General features: G+C 43.7%; 1 protein-coding gene and 1 long non-coding RNA gene across 7 annotated transcripts; one reads left to right on the top strand and one right to left on the bottom strand.

Moving 5' to 3' along the window:
- On the bottom strand, positions 1-22,966 carry LOC311259916 (microtubule cross-linking factor 3-like; the record flags this gene model as incomplete). Of its 4 annotated transcripts, XM_084357321.1 has the most annotated exons (12): positions 13,050-13,138; positions 16,298-16,625; positions 16,753-16,882; positions 17,244-17,790; positions 17,980-18,049; positions 18,663-18,822; positions 19,058-19,377; positions 19,710-19,781; positions 20,274-20,432; positions 20,517-20,741; positions 20,976-21,788; positions 22,862-22,966. In XM_084357321.1, 10 exons carry the CDS (start codon positions 21,732-21,734, stop codon positions 16,515-16,517), a joined length of 2,553 nt encoding a protein of 850 aa, XP_084213447.1. In that variant the 3' UTR covers positions 13,050-13,138; positions 16,298-16,514. The 4 variants fall into 4 exon arrangements, with proteins under 4 accessions (XP_084213446.1, XP_084213444.1, XP_084213445.1 ...); XM_084357319.1 differs by lacking the exons at positions 16,298-16,625; positions 16,753-16,882; positions 17,244-17,790; ... (6 more) ...; positions 20,976-21,788; positions 22,862-22,966 and adding exons at positions 1,262-1,402; positions 1,485-1,520; positions 2,389-4,213; ... (2 more) ...; positions 7,733-8,038; positions 13,479-13,892 and having other exon boundaries at positions 12,971-13,138; XM_084357320.1 differs by lacking the exons at positions 16,298-16,625; positions 16,753-16,882; positions 17,244-17,790; ... (6 more) ...; positions 20,976-21,788; positions 22,862-22,966 and adding exons at positions 1-1,402; positions 2,389-4,213; positions 4,412-4,491; ... (1 more) ...; positions 7,733-8,038; positions 14,761-14,939 and having other exon boundaries at positions 12,971-13,138.
- On the top strand, positions 14,524-23,033 carry LOC311259918. Of its 3 annotated transcripts, none has more exons than XR_014622956.1 (5): positions 14,524-14,613; positions 15,356-15,436; positions 16,748-16,895; positions 17,270-17,439; positions 17,515-17,604. It is a non-coding gene; the product is annotated as an uncharacterized lncRNA (long non-coding RNA). The 3 variants fall into 3 exon arrangements; XR_014622955.1 differs by lacking the exons at positions 14,524-14,613; positions 17,515-17,604 and adding exons at positions 14,620-14,714; positions 22,896-23,033; XR_014622957.1 differs by lacking the exon at positions 14,524-14,613 and adding an exon at positions 14,620-14,714.
- Positions 23,034-26,036: the final 3,003 nt, after the last annotated feature.

The following is a 26,036-nucleotide window of genomic DNA, read 5'->3' as shown; positions in this document are numbered from 1 at the left end:
TGTTTAGTCCTTATGTTTATTACACAAAAAGAACAGCAAAGGCATCACTTTCATCATGATATGATTCACAACTTTGACCCCAAAAAAGCTGAGTAATGTCCTGATATGTGACCATTCAGTATTAGTAAAGGTAGAAAAAAGGCTTTTAATTTTTTTTTTTATAAGTATCATTATTTATGTTATGCACAAAAGCAGGCTCTCATGAATAATGTTAGACATTTTGATTGGAAAACATCAGCAATGGGTGGACAGCAAAAATAAATGCCATTACAAACATTGTTTTTAAATCAGGAAGATGCATATAAAGAAACCAGCCTTTGGTACAAAGTTATAAAAAAAAGGAACTCACATTCACATTTTTGTGTTACTGTAATTATGAAAAATGTAAAGCCAGTCATAAAGCAAAATGTTTTAGTCACAGGCAAGGTACAGTCCAGGCATGTACTGCAGGATATATTCAAGAAGGCAGAAGACCAACACTGCTTTATTCAGCACACACACAGAGCGACGCCACAGGGAAAATCTCTGCTCCTATGCCTTTACTTCACAATCCAACATGATGCTGCATACTGTGAATGCAACATCATATTTTGTGCAAAATGCACACAAAACATGTTGCACACAAAATACAAAATACAGTACAGATTAAATACATCTGGATTTCATTTGGCTGGAAGTTTTTAGATCATTTGAGTATGAGCTACTGTCACTGTTAAAGGTGTAAATAGAGTAAATAGAGGAAAGGGAGTAGTGAAGGGTCTGTTGTTGGTAGATATGCAAGGCTACACTAGTCAAGGCTAGGATCCAGACCTGAGCATAGGACATCTATTCAGATGGTTGGCATGAATGAATGACTCATTGGATGTGATCATTCCTTGGAAAGTGATGTTTCCACTGTCCTCTGAGGTGATGAATGATGTCTGGCAGGTTAATCAGAGCACACTGCTGAATAAGTGAAGCTGCTTCAGATCCTTTTTCTTGCCTTCCTTGGTCAGTTAGGCTCCACTGGATGCCGCATACATTCTAAAAGGTGAGTAGGTGAACTCACAGCTAAAGCACTTCTGAGTCTGTAGGAGTGGAGACTGTCTGGATTTGGTATGTATGTACAACAGTAATAAAAAGGAAGTGGTCAGAGGTTCACACTGAAGGCTTCTTCAGGAGATGGAGGTCAAATGATGACAGTCTCTATGTGAAAGGCGTGTGAGTAGGTGAAGGAGGAAGTGTGTTTCTGAAGGTGGAAGGAAGGAGGCACAACAGGGGTGGTAGACGGGGAGGAGGAGGAGGAGGAGGATGTGGGGGAGCGGCTGGCCCATCGAGAGGGGAGGCGTCGGTTGGCTGGACGTGCGGGCCTCGAGAAGTTCTTCTGGACGGAGGAAGAGGAGACAGAAGACTCTTCCTTATCCTGTGGAGAAACAAATGAATTACCATTTAGGATTATCACACCGCTCTGTCAACAATCAAGCACACACACTCAGATACTTTACATTTTGTCACGTGTTCCATCTGTAGTCTTCTTGACCCTAGGGGAAACAACAGGCATATTTCAAACAGGAACACTAATAGATTCAGCACGCTCATGTGGAAAGGTCACACAGGTAGATCCTATTCCATTTGGTCACGGGAAAGCTTCACACGTGTTGCAGCTCTGCTAACACTTACACATTTTATTTTGGACAGTGCTGCTTCAACTGAGATTAAACTAAAGTGGTGCCTTTAACTACATTCTTTTCAAGAGGTCAAATAAAATTGGCTTGATAATCGCTCCCACAATTTTGTTAACATTTGCATGACTTTAAAGCAGTGTAATCACTTCAGCTTTCTTATTTCCGTGGTCTGCCCAGGGCATCAAGTCAGCTGGCTTCTTGCAGATACTTTTGTAATTACAACACAAAGACCAGAAAAACACTTCCACTACGAGGCCCCGTGCAGGGACTGAGAGATGAAAGACGAGTTGATGAGGGTGACAGACCTCCTGCCAAGTTTAAACTTTATATGCCGCTCCACCAATTCCTTTTGTTAGGAGCCTTGAAGCAATGAAATGGCCCAGATGCCCAGATTATAATGGAGGCTCTGGCCTGCTTCTGTCTCTTAGCACATACCAGAAATAAACAACATTCCCACCAGAGCTGTCCTCAGTCAAGGGCAACTAGCGCTTAGTGTTTCAGAATGGAATGAAGCGGAACGAAATGTGCAAGCTCATCCAGGTCCCCGTGTGTGATTGGCCTTGAAAATAGTGTGACTCATTGTATTTTAAATCAAACAAAATACATACTTTATGCAAAATGACACTTTATTCCAACAGAATGTGTCTAAAACTTCACATCTGTACAGCGATTAGCACACCTGCTGAAATGTGAATACAGACTGTACATACTAGACTCTACCCACCTGCACTGTTCGATGTATCTCTTTCACACTCATGGCACAGTGGCTGCTGAGCTGTGCATGTGTAGTGTGCGTCGTTGAGGTGTGTGAAGCCTGTGTGTGTCTCAGTGTGGGAGGTAAGGGCAGAGGGTCCATGTCCAGCATGTCCAGTTCAGTGACGGTCTCCTCCTGCCTGACACTGATGTTAGGACTTGAAGACACCTCGTCCTGATGGCTCTGGTTCTGCTGAGCCCGGGCCGCGCTCTCGTAATTCTTCAGAATCCTCTCCAGTGCCCCGTAGTTGGACCTGGATCCCTCGGGTCGTGGATAGGCAGCCAGAGTGAGGGGCTTCCAGGGATGGTCGTTCATCATTCGAGGCCCAGGTTTGGAGGAGTCAGACTGGGGAACAGACACATGCCTCGGCTGTGTCATCTGTCTTTGTTTGTTCTCAGCAGACGGCTGCTGGAGTGAGACACCGACTCTGGCAGGCTGAGACTTTGCTTCATTGGAATTCTCATTCTTGGAGCTGGAACTGTCCACATTGTGACCCGGCACGGTATTTACAGGCAAGACCGGCTCAGAAAAGAGAGCCTCTGTGGCGGCTCTGTGTTGTGTTTTCCTGGAAGGACTACTTGCTGTTCGAGCTTTGTGCTTGATCTCAGAATGATGTGCAGGACTCTGAGAGGTTACTGTGGTTGCCTCCCTGAATCCAGTCTGTGGTTGTTCAGATGAAAGGTTCATTCTGACCTCTTGAACTTCAGGATCACATTTCATCCACCTTGATTGGACCTCGTGAATTGTAGGATCCAAGGTGGAGAGAGATAATGTGACTTCAGGATGCACACCTGTGACGCTGTTGGTGACATCAGTACAATGTGGCTGATATGTTGTCTCCCTGGGAGTAACAACGTCATCCAACGCACAAGTTGTTGAAAAGACTGGCTGGACACCAACAGAGCCGGCATCTGTTACTGTAAAACTGTCCTCTACGCCACGACCCATCTCAGCCTGGAACAAAGTTCTGTTGAACTCAGCTGTTTTTTGTTCGAGCATTATGTTTCTTTTGGAGCCCTGGAGCTTGAGGCTGGCAGGTGATATTTCAAGAGAGGACAATAGCAAATCTACAGGTAATTCTTTCACGATTGGAGGTATTTGTAGCTCTTTCAAGTCCCCAACACCAGGTCTGTAATCTGAGCGCAAGTCTTTTCCCGCAGTCAAAATGTTGACTTCAGAGAAGCTTTTCTGCACAGTCCCAGGTGTAGACAACTTACTGTTAGTAAACTTGCTTGCATCACAGGACCAGCGGTTGTGGCAGCAGCCAATATTACATTTAGGGTTAGCAGGCACAGCACAAGATGCAATCACACCATCTATTAAAACTTTTCCTTCATTTTCTTGCAGCATGGCCCCGAACTTCCTGACAATAGATGGGCTGCTGCACTTTTTGTCCACGAGAACACAGGGGCTGTGGCACTTCCTCACTGTCGTCATGGGGGATTCTGGGATGTGGAGTTCTATGTCTGGGTGGTTCGGGGAACTCAGATTCCAGGAGGAGCTGCGTGGAGGGATGGGTGGAGCTGCTGTATCAATCTCAGAGAGCACCCCAGGACTTGTCGGTGTTGCTCTGTCTGGATCAGCCATGTCTGCTCTCTGGGATTTGCTCGGCCCTCCGTTGTTCTGCCAGGTGTTATCTGGTGACAAGGTGATCCAGTTTTCCCTCTCCAAGGCCCGCAGGTCATTGTAAATCTGGCCGAGGTCGCAGGGGGCTTCATCCACCTCTAGTCGGGTTTTAACATGGCTAAACAGCATATTGCTCTCCTCTGGTAGGCATAGGGATTCAGATCGGTTCCTGAGGAGCATTAAACAGTAAAATGCATTTACTGTCACTTGAATTATACTCGGTCCATCTCATTTATCATTCATTTACAGCACAGACAAACATGGGATTGACATTATGTACACAAGTGCATCAAGACATGACATTCAGACTGATTATATCATAATTCCATGTTGGCGCCAGGAAGTAAACATAGCAAAGAGGATTTACCTCATATCCCCGCTCTTCTTTCTGATCTCATCCTGGTAGCTACAAAGCTCCTCGCTTACACGGGCTATCTCCTTCAGAGCCTGAGACACAGAGAAGAGGAGACAGAGATACAGTAAGACATTCTGGACACTGTGTATTACTGAAGTACATTATTTACCTGAATTTTAAGATAAAACTGAGTTAGGTAAAGAAGATTATGTCATCAAAGAAACCAAGGAATGACAAAGTGTACAGGAGGCAGTACAGCAACACAGATGATCAAACAAGTTTTTTATGTCTGCAGTGCGAAAAGCAAATACAAGACAGAGAATGACAACCACACTAATTTGTCTTTCCTGTGTATAAATAGTGTTTTTAGCAAATACAAAAATAGTTCAAAACACTCACAGCATTGAGAGCAGTGGTGTTCTTCTTCTTATCACTGCCGTAACTCTGCTCGGAACAAAAAGGACTCTCTCGAGGACTAACATGGACATTTTCTTCATTATCTTGAGGGACATTTTTCTGAGGCACCCCACATTCTGGAGCTCCATGAAAAATAGCATCCAGCTGTGTTGTATCCACAGCTTCCTTGAAATCAGTGACAAAGTCTTGCTGCCAAGTGCGTCTCAACTCATCCACCAGCTCAAGTTGTGAAAGGTCATTCTGAGTGAACTGACCACCAGCATTATTATATTCACAGAGGCTGTCTGCTTGGAAGCAGGTGGGGTGGTAACTATCTGTGCCAACACAACCACTGCCACTGATGTTTCTGTTGCGACCAAAACCAGGTAGCGGTGAATGTCTGATTGGTTCTGACCGACTGCTGCTGCTGAGCGGCTCCGAGCGGGAGTTGTCACTGAGCAGACTGGAGCCAGTGCTGGTTGAGCGTATGCTGAGCCTCTTTACAATGTCATCGTTGTCCTGCCTCCCACTATCCAGTCCAGTCCCTTCTCGCTTGGCCCTCACTTCACAGTACAGCTAGAAAAAAGGAAGAACAAATAGAGGTGAGTAGTTCAAAAGTCTATTGTTAAATGAGGCAATCATTGTCCTTTGGTAATTTGAAATGTATTCTTTTAAGATTAATTTCAACATTTTGCAAATATTGAACAACAGCAATATTACATTATATACTTAAATCAACAATTTTATTGAAATCACAAATTCAAATACACCAAATATGAACACAAATCCTTTTCTTTTTTACACAGATACTTCCATATATTTAATGGTATTATTAAATTACCTATTTGATTAAATTAGACTTGTTCCTCAATCCTGGTTGTATAATCATGAATACATTGATTCTTGAATCTTGAGAATGAAACCATCTGTATGAAAATAAATGTTAATGCAATAGTATGTACTGTATTGAATCTACTGCTCCTGCTTCATAATCACAATCTAATATGAGCTGATGTCAAGACAGCTTAGCAATGAATCCTAGGAACCTATTTAGACTACAGAAGATTAAAAAAAACATTCAAAGAATTCTCTCAAATAAAATTGGATAACCTCTGGTCTCCTTCCATGGAATCCCAGAATAGTAACTTTTCATGTTGACTGGGCACCCTTCCCATCACGCTATGTCTAGATGGGACTACTGCCTTTTAGCCTGCTTTAGTCCTCTGCTGTTTTCCTCTCTCATTTTCTGGTCTCAAAGGGGCAAATGAGAGCCACATGTTCTTTTCATAGCAAATTGTTCCAGTGCCTTCGCACTCTGTCCAACTACTTTTGCTTCCCTTATTAAAAACACTAATCTGCTCCTCTGGCATTTCAGATTTTGACTCCTGCTTTTGTTACCACCCTTGTAAAATGTATTGTTCTTCACCATTGTCCCTCTCTCTTACATTCATTAATTTGCTCTGATTTACTTCCCTCTCTGAACTCTCTTACCCTGTTGTACAGTCTTAACTCTGCCTTTTAACATCAACTAGCTGAAAAAGTTAAACTTCCACATTAGGGCTGAAGCTAACATTTATTTTCATTATAAATAAATCTGCTGAATACTTGGTCCTTGAATTGATTGATGGTTTGGTCTATAAAAAATGCCCTAACAAGTTCCAAGAGCTCAAGGTGAAGTCTTTAAATTGCTTATTTTGTCCAATAAACAATTCAAAAGTTATTTACTGTCATGTAAGACAAGATTGTTTCTATCACTTAGTAGCAAATCATCCCATTTTAGAAACTAACTAGCCAACAATATCAAAATTGTTGCCAATTAGTTTTTGGTGAATTGATTAATTGACTAGTAGGATTGCTTTGGTGTAGAAGTTTTCCAACCATCCAATAAGCTTGTAACAACACCGACGTTACCCAGTACACCAGGCTTTTTGCAAGAGAAGATGCTCACTATCCTCAGAGTGCTGTGTTAATTTACTGCAACTGCAAACCAAATATTTCCTCTTGCTGCAGCTTCACTTTAAAAGCATTTAACTAGCAAAAAGCAAGTCGATTTTCATTTTTACTCATTATGTTACAAGTGAAATGTGACTCTTGCTAGAGTGTTTGTAATTGTAACGTCAATCCACCGATCAAGTACTGATTAAAAAGGCAAAACGACTGTGGCCATGGCGGACAAGTCATATAATCAGTGTATGCTTGGCTACCGTGCAACACTGAATACCACAGCAAGCAAGTCATGTACTAACTAGTTGTTTCTTATATCCCTCTAGAATTAAAATAGATCTATTATTTATAATCAGGAATATTTCTAAAACATGAACAGATCAAGACATCCCTAAAGTTTTGTTAATTCATACATTTAAATAATGCATTAAAAATGTGGCACAAATACTATGGGAGACAAATTAATGCATTTTTTATTAACCCCGAGAAAATATTTGACTCTATACAAATAAGCTTTTTTTCCTTTTGACTGTCAGGTTACAGCCACCTGAGGAGGAGTAGATTTTATCTATTATTCTCTCTCATAAATGTCTTTCTGTTGCATGCAAGCTTCTCTGTTCATCACTCTAGGCCATAGGCTGTATCAATTATTGCCTCTGTCTGAGTATCCAGAGATGAGGGAAATATCAGAACCCTCACCCTCCTTCCACTCCTTCCTTTCTTCATACTCTGCAGCTGCACTGATCAGGGATATTGTTTTGACAGTGTTGATGATGAACAGGATGTGTAGGAGGGAAGTTTTACAACTGCAGACTGCTCAGTGCATAGGATGACATATATCATACATGTAGAGAAAAGTTTGGAAATGGTATTACATACAGTATTTTGGGGGTTTTCCATTATATAGTCATTCACTTGCCTTAAATCCAAATCACTAAACCTTGACAAAATGCCGAAATATTCTCATTCAGACACACACTCAGAGTGCCTTACCTCTTCTATTTTCTTCTGCATATCCTTCAGCTGGCTCTCCCACTCCTTCCTCTCCACATCGAACCTCTCCAGCAGCTCAGCTTTCTCCCTTGACCAGTCCCTCTCATTGTGCTCCAGGCGACAGCGCAGGTCCATGGCTGCTGTATGTGTGTCCGCCAGGAGCCTCCGCTGCTCTTCCCTTTCCCGTTGGAGCGATGCGGTCTCACTGCGCTGTTCTCGAATGCTCCGTGACACCACGGAGACGGGACCTGCCGCTGCTGACTGGACTCCTCCACTGATCAATCCAGCAGCCTCTTTAGCCTCCAACTGAAGAGAAAGAAACAGACAGGGAGTGCAGAGGGCACAGAGGAGGAGAGAAAAGAGAACAGGGAGATGGGAAGGGAGAGGGTGGGAGAGTCAGTGGAGAAAACAGTTAGTGGTGATAAAGGATATATTGCGGTTGGAGAAAATGAGTATGACAAGATGAGCGAGACAGCAGTGAGAAATTGTGAAAAGTGGAATTAAGAGAATGAAGGAGTGGCAGGAAGAGAAGGTGGAGGAAGTGGGGGAATTAATGCACCACAGGGACGAGTGTGAGTGGGTTCAGAGGAGGGAAGAGGGAGAAAAGAGAGAAGATTGAAAGATGAAAATTTCCTGTAAGAACTCACACATGGGGTTCAGGGGTTCGAAGTTCAAGTCTCTTTTCTATGGCATGCCACTAAAACAGGATACAGTGCAGGATATGGCAGACAGAGCAAAATGTGTCTGCAGAGGATGCATGTGGCCTCAGTCAAACGATACTCATTTGTACCGGTTCTTAGAAACAGATTCATACAGAGAGGATCTTTCTACACAAATAAGTAAAATCACATGACAACATTTTTGTTCAAATGGGAATATTAGTGAGTCACCCTATTCGTTGGTGTCTTCAAGTGAAATACCCTGGGCATTTCCCCTGGGAATGTCACTGTGCTTGGGCCAAAGATTTAAGCCAAAAGCTTGCAAAATGTTGTCTGGATAAGATAGTGGTGTTAGAAAAACTAATCTGAAATGTCCTCTACCAAAGAGATACTGCGATAAAAGGGAATTCTCAGATTTAGAGGCTTTCCTCTATTTAAGGGTGTGTTTCACTACATTGATCTGTACCCTCTGTGGTTTGTGCATTTTTGGTTGCTCATAAAAAGGGGAAAAAGTGTTGGCTTTAGAACTGGAAAGAGCCCAAGACAACGCCTGTGCATATATGCTTGTGCCTCTGTGTGTGTGTGTGTGTGTGTGTGTGTGTGTGCATGCGCGCGCGCGTGTGTGTGTGTGCGTGCGTGCGTTAGAAAGAGAGAGAGAGAATGCATACGAGCATGCCGGAGTGTGTTATTTCAGTGTTCAGTCACAGACAGCGACCAAAGCCTTCTTACAAGCCCCGGTCATGGTGCTATTTCTGCCTGTGGCCTGGGGTCATGAAATTATGGTGGAGAAAAACAAGTCAACCCTTTCTGTCTGCCTGTGGCTCTTCTCAAAGTTCTCCACAATTACAGACGTATGATGATGGGTGCTGTCCACAGTCTATTTAAACATCCACATGTAAACAAATAGTGAAAGTGCAAAAACAAGAGCGTCAGAGTCAACATAAAACAGCTGAAGACTGTTTTTCATTGATTGAGACAGTTTAAGTGTCTTCTGAGACCCGAAGGAACACATGTAGACAGGGACACAGGTCAACATCATCAGAACCATCTCAAGAAAAACGCATTCATGCACTAAACACACACACAACTTAAAAAGCTGTCTCAAGGAGCTATCCCCTGCTACCCTTGGACACCCTGTCTGGCCCAGGGTATATGAAGGTAACTGTGTCACCACGGTGACCCACTATAAATAGCGGACACAGAGCCTTGTACAATGTCACATTCCTTGGGGAGGTGGGGAGACGAGGTAAAGGGAGGAGGGGGACTTGGCTGCTAAGGCAGAGTGAGATGTCTCCTAGCTGCCAGCAGCTTTCATAAATCAGTGGCATGCGGAGAAATATGCCTGGAAATATCCGGCCTAAGACCTCTGCCTGGGACCCTGGATGCTTGCTTGGTATTTGGTGGTGGAAGTGCCCAAAAAGGATGTGGAAACAACATACAGTAGTTACATTCACAGCCATAACCTACTGAGGATAAGGGTGTGTAATTAATCTCAAGAATAGAACAAGCATGCAACTGTTGATAAACTACAACTGTGTTGATACTTGTGTAAAAATCAGTGGTATGCAAAATATATGTTGTATGTTTGCAGCTGCAGAGCTTCAGTTTCTAGACCAATTAAATGACCAACAAAGGAATGCAAACTAGCTTCTAAACACAACTAAAAATATGTTAAAATATGCAAGATGTGGAAATTTTATGCATGAAACTTCATTCATAAAGCACTTATGTAGCAGTCTAGTCTGTGGATTTAAGCAGATTCTCCTGGTCAAGTGCAGATAAGGACATCTTCACTATGACAACGGGCAAGTGCCAGTTCATTTAAGGCTTTACATAAAAACTTACTGAACCCAGGTTCTTAAGTATCAAACACTTCCTCTATTCACTGTCTTCAGGTTTGTATTATACACTTGGCTGCTTGGATAATCCTCTAAAGTTTTCTGGCTGCCTCCCTCTCCTATTCTCCTGCTTTCAAAGTCTCTCTACAAAGTGTAACAATGAATGAACTAAAGCTAGCAGTGGAATACTAACAAGCTTATCATAGAAAAAATGCAAGCAATAGTTCGGTTGAGCCCCCGGACTGTACGCCTCATTCAGTTGACTGCATCAAAAGCAAACTCAAAAATTACTTTCAAATCAATTTTGTTCTAACTGCCTTGACAACTACTTTCTACCTACGTTATACTTTCTGTATTCACTATCTGTCGAAGCTAAAAATGGGATCTCCTCTGCACATGTGGAAAATGACAGGAGTGTCTCAACCATGCAGAAATTATTCACAAACCACTTCGAGGTAAAACGAAGTTACACCAGCATGCATTCCTGTCCATTTTTTAGCCTATATCAAGATCTCTGTATAGCTGCCCGCATGCGATTGTTCAGCAGTTTATCTATAAATATATTAAATGAAATCAAATGAAAACAATCAGTCTATCAGGCTACTATTTTTGTGTCCTGTCTGAATATAGAATCAAAGAGAATTGCATGGATTATAAAAATGTGTTTGCAACAATCTTATCTTCAATCAAGACTAAGAGCCAAATTACATCCAGTGCTACTGTCTTAATAAAGAGCAGACCAAAGTTCGGTTACAGACCTGTTCCTAATTCACTCAACAATGTAGTTAAAGACTGTAAATTAAACATTTGATTACTGAGCTGTGAATGATTTCCGAAAACTTGACTTGATGTTTTTTTAATCTGATGAGCAGCCCTACATTAGCACTTAGTAAACATGTACCCAAAACTATAAACTGTGGCAGGATGTGGCATCAAGACAAAACAACTTTTACAATGGAGCTAAGCCCAGTGTGGCTCAAGTCCAAGTCACATTTCCCTTGGTCTGTTAGTGCAGTCAAAGACTTGTCTGCATACTGTGTGTGTGTGTGTGTGTGTGTGTGTGTGTGTGGGTGGGTGGGTGTGTGTGCGTGTGTGTGTGTGTGCATGTTCCATTCAAAATGATTGTACACAAAAACTTGCCTAATTTACAACTTTGCAAATATAAAAAGAAAAAAACAAAACATTAAGACATCTCTCCAGTCCCAAACCAATCAACCTGGTGGCAAAGAAGTGTTGATGAACTCAGCTGCCTCTGACACAGATGTCTCACGTACATAGTAGCATTGTGATATAAACATCACTGTGTGTATGTGTGTGTCATTATGTTATAAACCCAGCAGTAGATTAAGCCTCTTTCTCCCACTTTCACACTGGGCTTTACAAAAACACAAAACAGAACAGTAAATGTCTCTGTTTTTATAAGGCTCTCCATCAACCACAGTGTGAGAAGGCTCAGTGCCAGCAGGACAAAGAAGAGCTAAACAGCAACATTGTGCCATCTACTCACACAGAGGGATTGACAATATGATAGTCAAACCATCCGCATGTGTCTGATGTGTGATCTGGTAAAGACATGTTACTATGTTGCATTCCTGTGTCATCGAGTCATCAGCGGTCTTGTCCAACTGCTCTGCAGTATCATCGCACCACCTTGCTAATTTCCAGCACCACATCATGGAATGTCTGAGCTTCATCACTTGAAAGGGAATTATTTGATTTTTCTTGTAGCTCCAAAGGACAAAAAAAGGAAAGCTGTTTGATGTTAGACTGCAAGACCAATCAGTTTTAAGTCTGTGATAGGAATCTTATGGGGCTCAACGGGCAGATAAAGACACAAGATTATTGTCACAACATCACTAAGGACACAACGAGCACTGAGGCACAGAAACACACAAACACACAAGTCAACACAAAGAGAAAACTCTTACAGAATCAAACAACTTCATGAGCAAGTCTAATCAGGTTTATTCTTCTACTTTAAAGCAACCAAATAAATCCATCTTCTGATCTAACTAGAAAAAAAAGCTAAATCCCTAAAAGCCACGTTGCTTTGAAGAATAACTGTGCATGGTCCTTCAAGTGATCCGAGCAATGCCTGACACAGCGTGGCACTGGTATGCAAACTTAACTCTCTAACTATTTTCTGCCCATTTCTAGAAAAAACTCTTAACCGTAGCTCTGCATGGGAACAATAGGTCAATATTTCATCTACTTAGAGCTCCCTTTTAAAAGCCAAGTTGGCTGTCTGTGTCTGGCTGAGTGGGGATAACTACGTTTGCCTCCTCAGTGCAAATCTTTTGTCTAAGCTGAGGCTTGAGTTGGACAGATGCCAGGGTGACTTATCACCCTACCATGTGGGTGGCGAACGTGGCGAGCCCAATTTACACCAAACTGAAGGCCAGACATGGAAACACATACACAGAACATGAGAACATATACAAACATAACACACACAAGAAAGTATGTAGATATTAATTGCAATAATGTATTCTTTACGCATTGCTGCTAAACAAGATTAGTGTTACTTTGCATTTGCATAACTGTCCTCACCGCATGCACCTGCATACACAAGCATGCACGCCAGTCATACACAGCTATTTATAAAGCACTGCAGACAGTACATTGCTCCACAAACATACACACTACAAAGTCTGAAACTAATTATTTGTTTGCAGATGCTTTTGAATAAACCCCAGGTCCCCGACCACACATGATCATCATCATCATCCTCCCTGAGTTACCTGTGCAATCCTGCATTTGAGCTCAGCCTTCTCCAGCTCCCAGGCACATCTGTCTCTGGTGTACTGCAGCTGGAGCTCGCTCCTCTTCTCCTCCTCTCTCTTCAACTCCAACTGCACTTCCTCCAAAACCGTCTTCAGGTCCAACAGAATCCTTCTGTTCTCCCCTCCCTGCCATGGAAACAAAGGTGGCAGCAGGCTTGTCAACCAAATATGATACGATGATATGGCATATTTGTACGGTAACACTATTCCACATGATGTAACTGAGGCAATTAGAGAAGAACCAAGAGGAAAGAAATCAATACTTGGTGATACACTGCTGCTTACTGATGGTGTATCAAAGTATAAAGTTTTGAATTTGAAGCCCAGAGAAATATTCTGGGAATATTAGAAAAGATAGCCTACCACAAAACACAGTGGACCCATACATCACTGACAAACTACAACTTCCTATATAATGCCGATACATAAAAACAATGTATGTATGTATGTTATTTTTTCCAGTTACTTGTATGTCAGCCACTTCTCTCAACAACGTCTCCTTCTCCCGCATCCACTCTTCCTTGTCCTGTACATGTCGCTTTTTCAATTCCTCAAACTTCTTTTTAAGCCTCGTGTGTTGTGTTTGCTGCTGCGGGGGTTCAGGACCCGGCCACATTTGTCCCCTGAGGACCTCCAGCTGCGTCCCTGCCCCAACTTCTCCCCCGACCGGTGAAGCAGCGAACTGGGGCTCGTAGAGCTGGCTGAAGACGGTGGGCGGAGAGGAGATCCTCCTCAGCGGGCTGCGGCTTTTGCCCCTGCCTCTATCAGCCCTATCCATCCTGGAGCACGGCACGAACTCCCATCCCTGAGACGGGACATAGCCCCCGCCAGCGCCGCCCCCACCGTGCAGCCCTGAGCCGTTCATGAACGCACTCCACATTCCTCCAACGCATTAAAATAAAACTTTAAAAAACAACTTCAGACGATAAAATATTAAAAGCTGTTCACAAAGCTTTTTTGTAAGTACCAATCTGCTCTATAAACCACAAATTTAAATCATTTTTGATACAGTTCAGCACTCTTTCCCATCTCCTGACTCAAACTGGTTGCACACTGAATGCGCCAATTATCCAAACCCGACCAAATCCCCCGTCGGCCACGCAGCAGCCTCCGCTGTGGCGACGGGACCGGACGCTTTGGTCCCTTCCATGTCCTCACGGAGTCGAGGTCAGGCCGTCATTATCGTGCCAGAGTCCAGGGTGACTTTATCATTCAAAAAACACCTCCTCACTGCTGCACCCGTGCGCTGTTTTCCTTCTACATGTTTGTGTGGAAACCTCAGGACGCGCTGCTGTGTCTTCTCCCTCTCCCCCCCGCGCAGAGTCGTTGTAGGCGACAATCCAGAGCTGGCAGCGACAGACACTCAGTAACCACTCACTGCGACGCGCATGGGAGAGGTTCCCAAAAATATCACGGAGCGCACTGATGTAAGAGCAGCGGAGTATTTTTACCGCCTGTAGCCATGAGTGTATTTTCCTGAAGCCGGGTAGCTGAGCGTCTGGAGGACAGTCCGTTAATCAACACCGGCTCGCTCTAATTACGTCGCGGGAGGATGCCACCTTGCGCTGTATCCATGGCAACGAATCAATTTACGCGCCGCGGTAAAAGCCTAACCGTCACTCATTTCTCATTTCAGAGGCGGCAACCCGCTTATTACGACCAATGGCTTCACTAACTGTCAGCTATTCTTGCTAAAAACGCGGTAAGCGTCTCGACTTAACGCTCAAAAAGCTACCAAGTTGACCTACCTTCCTTCTTTTCTTATCCATAGCACGACTCCCACCCTTCTGCCATATTTCTCTGCTATCTCAGCACAACAGGGGGGGATGACTATCACGAGGAAAGTAACGAGGGGTGGGATCCTGCTCATCTTCACATCAAGACAACGAGTAGATAGCTACAGTAGTGTGGCTTGTCAGGCCGGAGAAGTAAGTCGTGGCTCTGTTGTTGCTCGCGGTGCAGTAGGCTAATAACTAGTAGGCTAAATGATAGTAACGCGCGAGTTAAGCTAGTTAGCTTCCAACACAACACTTGTAATGTTTTTGTTCCGCTCGAGCGCCCACATATGACGCACGTGGTATTCAGACGAACAGACCCTTACCTCTTTCTCTAATATGCTCCTGACTGCTGCAGTGAATGTCCAGGGGGCGGAGGGGAGACAAAAAACAGCCACTAAAGCTACATTTCAGCCAACGAAGTAGCTGAAATAAAGTCAGGGCTGGAATGCAGTGGCTAAGTTAAAAACAACTGGAGAGCGACAGCCTACAGCTGAAATGATGCTTTCATTAACGGGAATAAAATCCTCCTTTCTCTCTCTCTCTCCCTCTCTCTCTCTCTCCACAGCTGGCCCTAATATGTGACGTCAAACATCCCACCGGTGGGATGAAAGCAGTGGACCGGTTCCGCCCCCGTCCTGGTGGTCAGGTCCGTCGGTTAAACAGTTCCACCATCGGCACATTTTTTGGCTTGATCTTCCATGGGCATTTTTTACACAGCTCTAAATGTCACAACTAATATCCACACATGGGTAAAATCCCAACACTCCTATCATGTTCCTCTTGGACGTTTGGGTGATTTGTCACAGATTATGCTGACATTTTACCATGACTCAGACAAGTATAGTTGCCTCAGAACCAACATGGTGCCAGATGGTGTGCCACTGCCAGAGTGTGTGTGTGTGTGTGTGTGTGTGTGTGTGTGTGTAGTCTCTGTGAGCTTTGTCATAGCAGTCATAACACAAACTTCAATATTTATCTGGTCATTGCGATCATGTGAAAAAACATCTCAAACAGACAGACCTGTCAAAACCTCCATGAGGTAAGCTGAACAAATATGGTGCACCGACTCTTCAGCTCTTCACATTTTGGAGAGCATATTTTAGTAACATTATAGATTCTTAACACACACAGCAGTAACAGTTACGTTTCTGCACAGCATTTTAAAATCAACATTCAAGGCCCTGCACACCCACACAGGTGTTCTCAGTTATGTGGCTGATTGGACCTTTGCTCAGGTCGAACTGCGCGATGCAGGGAATCACATAATGTTCCCAATCTCTTTGTACTAATAAGAGTGAAAATAGTATAAATAGGAAAGTGGGATAGATGTAAATCAAGCCCAGACAGTCAAGAAGCTTCCAGTTAGGCAGATTAAGTAGAAAAAGGCCGTGTGGGTGTACTATGGGTGTGTAGGGCCTTTTGAGACTGCAATATTTTCGAAACTTTAACTTGAATTGACAGCAAAAAGCTCATTACTCATAGTCAGAGAGTTTAATGACATACTCACCTAACACTGTCGCTCCAAGGTGTTTGGTCTCCAGTAAATGTTGAAAGCATCTGAGTAGATGGGCGGCTTGGATCATACATGGGAAATGATAATGTCCTGTACCTTGAGTGACCTTATGTGGCGTGTTCAACATAACAGAATTTAAAAAATGAACAAATACGTCAAGAAAAAAGAAATAATGAAAACATACATAAATGATATAATGTGAGTGTGTGCTTTACAGAACAAAGAACAGGGTGAAAAGGAATACCAATTTAAAAATGGTGGCATAAGAGAGTGAGGAAAACAGAACAAGAATGAGGATCAGCAAAATAATGGGCTGAAACATCTTGATGGATGAATGAAAATGGAGGGAGGAGCAGAGGGAGTGACAAGCAGCAAAAAAGTGCATATTAGAGAAAACATAAACCACAGTCATTAAAGTCAATCATTTTCATGTGTTTGCATCAGCTTACAGACAGTGGCTCCTCCGCCTGTTTATCCTCCTGCTTGGGGACGTCCAGCCGGTCTATGAAGCTCTGCAGCTCCTTCCTGAAGGCTTTCATCTGGGCATTGATACGATACAGCAGCTCATGCTCTCGAATCCTGTGGAGCAGAGGTAGAGTATGTTTGGACCTGATTTACTGTAGTTAAAGTGACAGACCACCCCAAAACCAAAAGTACATATTTTTCTCTTGAACTTGTTGTGGAATTTATTTATTTATTTATTTATTTATTTTGTAGTTTTGAGTGGCACAAGCCATCTAGTTCCAGTATATCTGAGACAAGGCAGACATCAATACGGTTAATATCTTCAAAACTTGGCAACTTACACCAAAAACAATTTATATGGGTAAAAAGAAAAAAAATAGCTGATTTGATTTTGGGGTGAACTGTCCCTTTAGGCAAAGAAAAGTGCTTTTGAATGTAGAAATGAGATTCCTAGTCACTTTCATGTGTTTGTTACCTGCCACCCTCCTCATCCTCATCCAGTCTGGCAAACAGCTCCCCGTTGGTGACGTATACCCGAGCTTCTGCGATGATAGTGCTGGTGTCAGCGATTAGCCTATCGATGGTCCGGCCCAGCCTCTCCGCCTCGATGCGGATGTCTATCATATGTTGCCGGTCCTTCAGGCTTCTGGATAAAAAACGACTATCCACAGGTGAGTAAAGGGAACGTGTGGGGGTGAGGCAACGGATGTTCCTCACCTCATCTGAGTCACTCTCCCCTCCGATAGGGCCCTCACGTTTGCGGTGGGGCGGGAGGAGACGAGGGGAGGAAGCGGAGCCCGAGGGGGCGTCATCGTCCCGACCTCCGTCACTCTCTGCGTCACTGTCCCTTGGGCTGCCGCGGATGCCCAGGTGGGATGCCAGGTCATAGCGCTGCATGTTGGAGAGCAGAACGCGGTTCTCGTACTGGAGCTGCATGACTTTGCCGCTCAGTTCATTGATCTGCAGACGTGCTGCTTTCAGCTCCTCCTGGAGGGCCTCCACTTTAGCGGGGTCAGCTCCTCCTGGGGTTGAAACAGAGCAACAATGAAAAGTGGAACACCTCTGCAAATGAGACTTTAATGTGCAGCTCCTGGAGGCTTTATGAAACACATTTTTCATCCAAAACAGATTTATTAAGCTGAAATAGAACAGAGATTTATTGCCCTGCAACAACTGCTAATTGAAAGACACTGAGCAAATACAAAACAAACCTCCTCCATGTCTTGATCCAGCTTCATGGGATCCAGCCTTGTATTTCAGTTTATTGAGTTCACCTGTCACCTAAAGATGAAAACTGAATGTTATCTCCGTCTGCATTTAGTGCTGCCAGTATGAATAGTTCACACATTTGAATTCACTATGTATGAGGCTTAGATAACAGACAGACTTATAAAAGGCCTCACAGTCATTGATGATACCAAATATAGCACCAGACACACAAAGAAAGAGGACACACTTATAAAAATTACATCTTACACTGCTGAAAATTAAAGCAGCACTGTGTTGCCTAGTAACATCAGAAAGCACACGTCATATATTATTTACAGTCTGCTGCAATTTTGATGGAAATATTTTAAATTTAACAATGCTTAACAAGGCTTCAGATGGAGAGAAAATAGATAATAGTTCCAGTCAGAGAAACTAAAGGGGAGTAAATCTACACACTAATAATTTATGAAGTAGTCAATTTTAAAACTAAACTTTTTAGCTTTGCCTTTCAGGAGTCTGGTCTGACGATCTTAAACTTTTTATTATTTCTGTTATTGGTTTTTCCTACCTGGAATGACATAGCTTTGCATGTTTGCTTGCTGACTGTATTTCAGTCATACTGTAAATAGTTTTGTCCTTGGATCTGGCAATAACAATGCAGCAGACCTGAAATTGGTCCCTATACCTTTTTGTTCTCCTCTTCCACGTCTGCTAAATTCCTGCGGAGGAGTTCTGCCTCGTCCTCTACCAGCTGAAGCTGCTGCCTCAGCTCTGACAGGGCCTCGCCCTGCTCTCTGCACTGCTGACCTCCAGCACCAGAGCCATCCAGTCCTGCTGCAGCCAGACTATAGAGAGGAGAGGAGAGAAGCATTGATGCATGTGTAATGCAGATTATTTATGGTAGGGTTTCACCATACAGTTATGTTCAACTCAACCATGACAATAATATAAATTTACTTGTCACTTATTATGTATTGGTTCTCCGTATGTAGAAATATAAATATTATCCAACAACTACATTTCAGTCAGTCTTTTCTACTTTTGCAATCATCGAGAATCTGAGGATTAAATGCAAAGTACCTGTCCTCCCTCATGTCATCCAGCTCAGCCTTCAGCCCCCTGTTCTCCACCTCAAGTTCCACGATCTTCCTTCCCAAGATGTTCGCCTCCTCCTCCACCAGGCGTAAGCGGAGTTTCAGTTCTGACTCGCGGGTGGTGGGTGGCCCTCCAGCCTCGCCTTTAGGCAGAGGGCTGTCCACATCACCGTAGAAGGAGCGGTACTTCTGCAGCTCCTGCTCCAGTCGGTCCTTCTCCTTGTCAATCCTTGCCATTTTCTTCCTCATCAAGATGGCTTCCTCCTTGATGAAGGCCAGCTGGCATTTCAAATCGTCATTTTCTTCCTGTGAAGAGAATTTATTAATTTTCCCATTACTTTCAGTTCTGTGGGTGGTGAATATATTTTCCTATAGTCAGCATGGAGGTAACTTCTATTTAGTTTGGAGGCATGTTTAAAAATGGACATTTCTGGGAACAGTTTCATTGCCTCTGCACATATTGCAATTGTTATTCCTTAATGTGCTCTCACTAATGACAAATTACGACTCTCTGGGGCTTAGTTCTACATATTACATTTTGTTTTAATTTGAAAATTGCATTGGAAAACAACCTCATTATTAAACATCTTCATTGAAGTTTATAACTTTCTAATCTAATAATGTAATTGCTGACTCACCTCAATCGGGGTCTGTGGAGCCCTCCTCTCTGCTTTCTGCCCATCCTTACTTCCTTTTCTCTTCAGCGAGAGCTGCAGGGAAACAGTGGTTACATCATCATCATCAGCTCACTGTTTTCTTACCGAAGGCAGTGATATCATCTGAATTTATGGAACACTGAAGGCCCGGTAATGGAAAAACAGGACTGTTTAAAGTCGCCCGCAAGAACATTTCTGGTAAAATATTCTAAATCAAATCACAGTGCTCTCAGTGCAAGTGTGATTTTATAGTCCTGCAGTAATAACAACCTAGAAAAGAGCATTCGTTATTCCTCTTATCATGTTTACGAGCTGGAATGAGTATCGCACAAATCTATTTGATGTGGATCCTAGATCTGGTGAACTTGAATTATGGTTAAGCAGTTATGGGTGGTTTATAGTGATGGCAGTGGCAGTGATAGTGATTGAGTTTGATATTGGATTAGGCTTGATTGAATTTGGGGGGACTGCTGGGCCTTGGTGGAGGTATGCACTCCACTGAGTACCATTCTAGTTTGCATGGACACGCTCCCATCATCCCCTCACCTCTTTGGCTTTCTCTAGTTCATTCTGCAGCGCCTGCTTGGTGACCTCCACCTCTATCAGCTGCTGCCTCAGCTTCTCATTCTCATCCTCTGTCTTCATCCTCTTCTCCTCCACGCTCTCCAGCTCATGGTGCAAGCGCACAGACACATCCTTGGCCACCTGGGAGAGGGACGAGCCAGAAGAGAGAAGTCATTATCATGAATATGATGGAATATAATGATGCTCAACCCTGCAGAGACTCACCTTGAGGTCTTGCTCCAGGCTTCTGAGCAGCTCTCCATCCACCTGGCCACTTTCTGCAAACCGGAGCCTCTTCCTCTCGGCCTTCTTCAGGCGGTACTGAAGGATCCGACAGTTCTTATTGGCTCTCTCCAGCTCTCTGCGCATGTCCTGCAGCTGGCAGGCGTCTTCCTCATAGAAGGTGTCCCGCATCTCATCCATCTCTGCCCGCATCTCCTCGATTTCGGTCTACAACACGGATAATAAAATGCGTCACATAGTCATTAAATCCAATCTGGGCCCACACAGGCAAATTAGTCAGGGCCTTTTATAAAGATCTGTTTCAAAACAAAGCCGTGGCTACGTGCAGAAGTCATTCTAGCCTGTAAGCAAATACAACAGGTGCGACCATTGCGCATGCTAAAAAGAGTATGATAAAGCAAATTTATAAATGATCAGGCTTGTAATATGTTACCAATTTACCTTCAGATCGTCGTTTTCATCCTCCAGCTTCTCTATCTGGTCTTGCAGCCTCTGGTCTGGCTGTGGAGCCGGCTTTGGACATTCGGGTTCGGGAGACAGCTCCGGCTCCGAGGCCGGCGGTGATGCAGATTTCGTCTGCATCTTTGTCCCTTTCTTCCCCAAGCTCTTATTCAAGTGAAACTGTATCAGCTCGGATTGCAAGCATCCCTCCTTCCAGAACCCGGGTCCGCAGCCCACTGTGCTCTTGGAGCTCTTCTTGTTGCCGCTCGTCGCCGCGGCGGCCTCCCCTGCTCTCGGGTTTTTGCTCCTCAGTTTGGGGGATTTGGATGCGCAGGGCTGGTCGGAGACGACGCGGGTGGGATCTGCTCTGGAGGATGAGGAGGCATCAGCGACGGGGCGGGGAGAGTCTTCCGGTGTCTGGATGCCGCCTCTGTCCGCCGCCGCCGCGGGCCTGCTCAGTGTCGGGCTTTCAGCACCAGCAGCCTGGACAGCAGCCGCGCCTCTGACGGCAGGAGCGCCTCCGGCCTGCCGCTCCTTGCCCGTGCAAACGGGAGAATGACCCCGGCTGCTTCTCCCTCCTCCACCTCCTCCTTGCTTTGACGTGATGGGCTTTGACGAGTTGCTGCCCTTCTGTGTAGCTTTAGATCCACTGTCTTTGAGCCCGGCCGGAGAAGACGAGCGCTGCTGCTGCTGCTGCTGCTGCTTCCGGCTGCTATTGTCTGGCTGCCGCTGCGAGTCGGCAGAGGATGGGTTCATCATGGTGTCAAAGGCTCAGCTCATCCTCAACAACATCCATCCCCTTCATCTGTGTCCCTGCAGCAGGGGGACAATTGACTTTTCAGACCTAAAGGCTACAAAAGATGGACGTGATCTAGGCTCGAAAACACTCAGTAAGAAAAGATTATCATCCACAGGTCGACCAACTAATAAAACTTGTACTACACTGTAAAGCGAATAGAAATAGTCTGATTATTTAGATACAGCAGATCCATCAGGACGCACCTTGCATTGTAGATGAGCTCATTATTTACGCAGCGAGGCTAATTAGGCTGCGCGCCCGGAGACAGGTATACGTGACCACCAGTGATGTGCAGTCGGCCATTCAGCCCTGTTTACTGAGATGTGTGTGAGATCAGCTGCACACCGGGCAATTAGACAATCGTTTGCGTCATATGCGCTGCCGAAAGGGCAATTGGCGAGAAAGGGAGAGCCAGGAGAAGGCAATGTCATTGGCTGTTAAACCTGGGGCAGCAGCCAGCCAATTAAAATCGGCTCCAGCTCAGTTGACATAAATACGATTCTGAGTGGACTCTGATCGGATCCTCGATAGACCCAAAATAGACAAAGGAGGGTTCAGCTTCTTGATGAGCCCCATCCAGGCTTACAGGAGTACAGAGAGAGCCTGTCAGCCATCATCTTACTCCTCATATCCAACATTAGCGATGACTCATTACTCAGATGGATGGAAGATGAACCATAAAAGTGGCAGAAGCAGCGAACACACCGGTTCTTTCACCTTTACCACAGTTGGAACAGTTAATGCATTTTTTTCTTTTGTCTCTGTGGTTCTAAAGCACCAAACATCGACTGTCTGTCTGTAACACACTCAACCCCCTCACACACAACCTCTCAATCTGATTTAATCAAGATAAGCATGAGTCTAAACAAGAAACAAGCGCACAGCTCCGAGCTGTTTCTACAGATAAACAACTGGGAGCAGCAACAGTAAATCAAGCCACCTCGGAGGCCTGACAGCACAGAACATAATGTGGATCACAGTCAGACATTTGCCCTTCATACAGGTTACTGTTGGCACATTCATCTCAAACACGCCTGTGTGCTCTAACACAAGGGATTATCACGTGGAAATCATTGAATTTTCTTACCTTTTCTGGGTGTTTTTTCTGTCGGATGCTAAAGGGTAGTGGTGATGGGGAGACAGAAGGGATGCTGAGTCGAGCGCCTCCCGACCACCAAGCAACCTGTTTCAATATTCATGACATTACATCATCGCTAGGAGGGCCGGGGCTGCACGGAAGTGAAGCCGCACGCAGCAGGCTGCTCTCATTGGAAGAAGACAGTCTCTCTCTCTCTCTCTCTCTCTCTCCCTCTCTCTCTCTATCTCTCTATCTGAACACTGATTGGATGAGCCACTTGCAACTGTACATCCACCTTGTATTCAGTCATTTGAATTGACCTTGAGTTAATGGATTTGGCTTGACCACTAGAGACTGTAAGAATGTAAAATAAAACTCTTTATGCCATTAGGACAATGTGGATGAGACCTCAATGGACCTTACTCAACAGCTGTCACAGAACCAGAGCATGCACAGCATTTTTATAAAAAAAGCATTTTCTGCAGGATTGCCTGTCTCATTTTACACGTTTTACAGTAATGCATGGACTCACTGTACGTTTCCATCTTTTCCTTGTCATAAGAAACAGTTATGCTCCTCAAATCAAGAGCACATGTAAAAATGTCTTGTTCACTGACATTTTTCTGAATGATTAAGGACTCATGATATCCATTTGTGAGTTGGATTTCAGTGAAAAGATCCAGTCACAGGTTTTATTTACAGCCAAAATGACTCTTTCAAAACATTCAAAAGCTTGGTTGTTTCTATATAATTGTTTCTTGGCCGTCTTGTTCCCATCTCTCATCATCATGAAAACCCAAATCTGAAGCTGTTGTGCAACATTTTTCCACAAATACCCAGGAATCATTAGTCAAACTATAGTGTTTGGAGAGGGCAGAATGGGCCTAACCTTAATGTTGTCAGGGGATAAATAAGCAATTTCATTTGGACTTCTGCCCGCCATTCATTTCTCACAGAATGTTTAAATCTGTGTTGTGAGGAGATGGAAAATGCAATCACAGCGGATTTGGTTTGAAAACAGGTTCACGTGTGAGTTTTTCCAAAGGAAATGGTTCCTGAGGAGCATGTATTCTGCTTGGAAACAGGCTCAACTCATAAACCTAAGGCATCTCCACTTTGATTAAATTACATGATGGTGGGTTGGACCCATCTCACCAGTCATTTGGAGCATTAAATTCTTGGACCTGTGCCAACGAGATAAAAAGCACGCACACATCTGAAACGGCTCATGGTTGGTTAAAGACACACCTCCAGCGAAGGAGGCAGACTGGTGTTGCATGTATTACCCTGTGTGAGTAAAATAACAAGCAAGTTTGCAGGACGTGTCAGGGATCGACTAGGATTGGCTCTGCTCTGAAAGTTTTATGGAATGGATTTTAGCTTCTGTCAAGGCTTCAGTAACCACAGCTCTTATAGCCTCCTTCTGTACCTCTGTTCAATCCATTTGCCTTTGTCACTGCAGGCTTTTACCACACTATATCTTGATCCATTCAGAATCAAGGCTGCTCTCTATTGTAATCCCAGTTTAATTGCCAGACAAGATGCTACAGGGCCAATCAGCCAGCGTCGGGCAGGAATGATGATCTATTTTCCCTGAATAGGATAACAGATGTTTGGGGTCTTGCACTCCCTTTCACAGTGACACACACACACACCCATTCACCACTTCCCCCACCTATCCTCTCCTCCTGCCCCAGGACTATTCAATCATTTGCTAGAATTAAAGTGACAGATGTCTGCGTCATGGAGGCTCCCATGTGGCAGACAAGATTACTGATTCTGCTTCGTCTTAAATAAAACAAAGGAAGGTAATGCTTGGCTGAGAAAGTGTTGATTCATGCTCTGAGAAGACATTAGTGTCTTTAATCATTGGAAATGTTGAATCCATAACATATGCATCTTTGTTAGTTTGTATACATTGCTAATACATATAATCTAGCAGTTTAAGTTAAATATGTATATCCAGGTATTCATCTATTAGGATAAGAAACATAAATTGATGTCTTAATCTCATCCCCATTAGAGTAAACACTGTTAAACACCTCATATGAGACTGAATTACTTATTAAGATGGACATTTTCTGCAGTGATAATGAGACAGTTCACTCAACAACAACTCCTGCCAGTGTTGTCACTGTTGTTGTTTTTTTTATTGTGTCCATCTTAATGAGTAGTGTTTCTAGTAGCATTTCTCTTCCAAGTCCTTCCTTCCACACCATTTACTGGTAAGAGTGCTAGAGTGGCTGTTTGTGTGTGTGTGTGTGTGTGTGTGTGTGTGTGAGAGAGAGAGAGAGAGAGAGAGATAGACTGCAAGAGAGAGAGCAAGGCCCTGGTGAACATACATCTATAAATATCACCCTCATTCATTTCACACTCCCAAGTTTCTCTCTCATTTGCGCTTTCTCTATTATCACAAACACTCTTACCTCGGATCATAACAGTAACACCATGTGTAGATGGGGATCCCAGGCGGTGTACTTGTCGCTGTTTATACGTAATCAGGAGTAATCTGCAGTGTCATGTTGTAGTTTCCGTGCTGGGTTTTATCATTTTTAAAGGATACCTGTTATGCTTTTTTGTTTTTTTTCCCCTTCCTTCTGTTTTTTTTTTTTTGTTCTTGTGCATGTGGAAGATCTTTTTTGAGCACTAAAGCAAGTCAACCTATTCTAGTAGTCACCCAAAAGAAAATTATGAATCTGAAAATGTGTATAATATTTCCTTTAAAACTGCAGTTTATAGTGTTTTAAATGGACATACACACATTTTGCATCAATTTATCGTTTCCACATGATTTGATACATTAGCATGATTTAAATGTGATTGTTGGATTTAGCCTCAAACATCGTAAACAACAAACAGCAGAGGGAGAACAGTAATCACATAAGAGAAGTCATATACATCCATAGCTTCATTATTCATTAAAAACCATTCTTAAAATAATGACATGCTTTGCATGAGGTAATGTAAAAAAACGAGTTTTTTTTTAAGCTTAAAACCTTCATTCTGACAGGTAAGCAGAGGAGGGCTCTGTGAAGCTCGTGCCTGTTTGGTGCAATACATTTCTACTGTGAGGCATAAAAAACACGCCTGTCTCCGGTCTCAGTTGTCGTGCTCCAGATATCAACTGAGCTCCTGACAGGCAGGAAAATTGCTACTTTGCAGTGAAATCCACACGGGATTTCAC

Source organism: Pagrus pagrus (genome assembly GCF_965226575.1).
Source record: "Pagrus pagrus genome assembly, chromosome: 7".
NCBI lineage: Eukaryota > Metazoa > Chordata > Actinopteri > Spariformes > Sparidae > Pagrus > Pagrus pagrus.
This window is presented reverse-complemented; position numbering and strand designations above follow the sequence as displayed.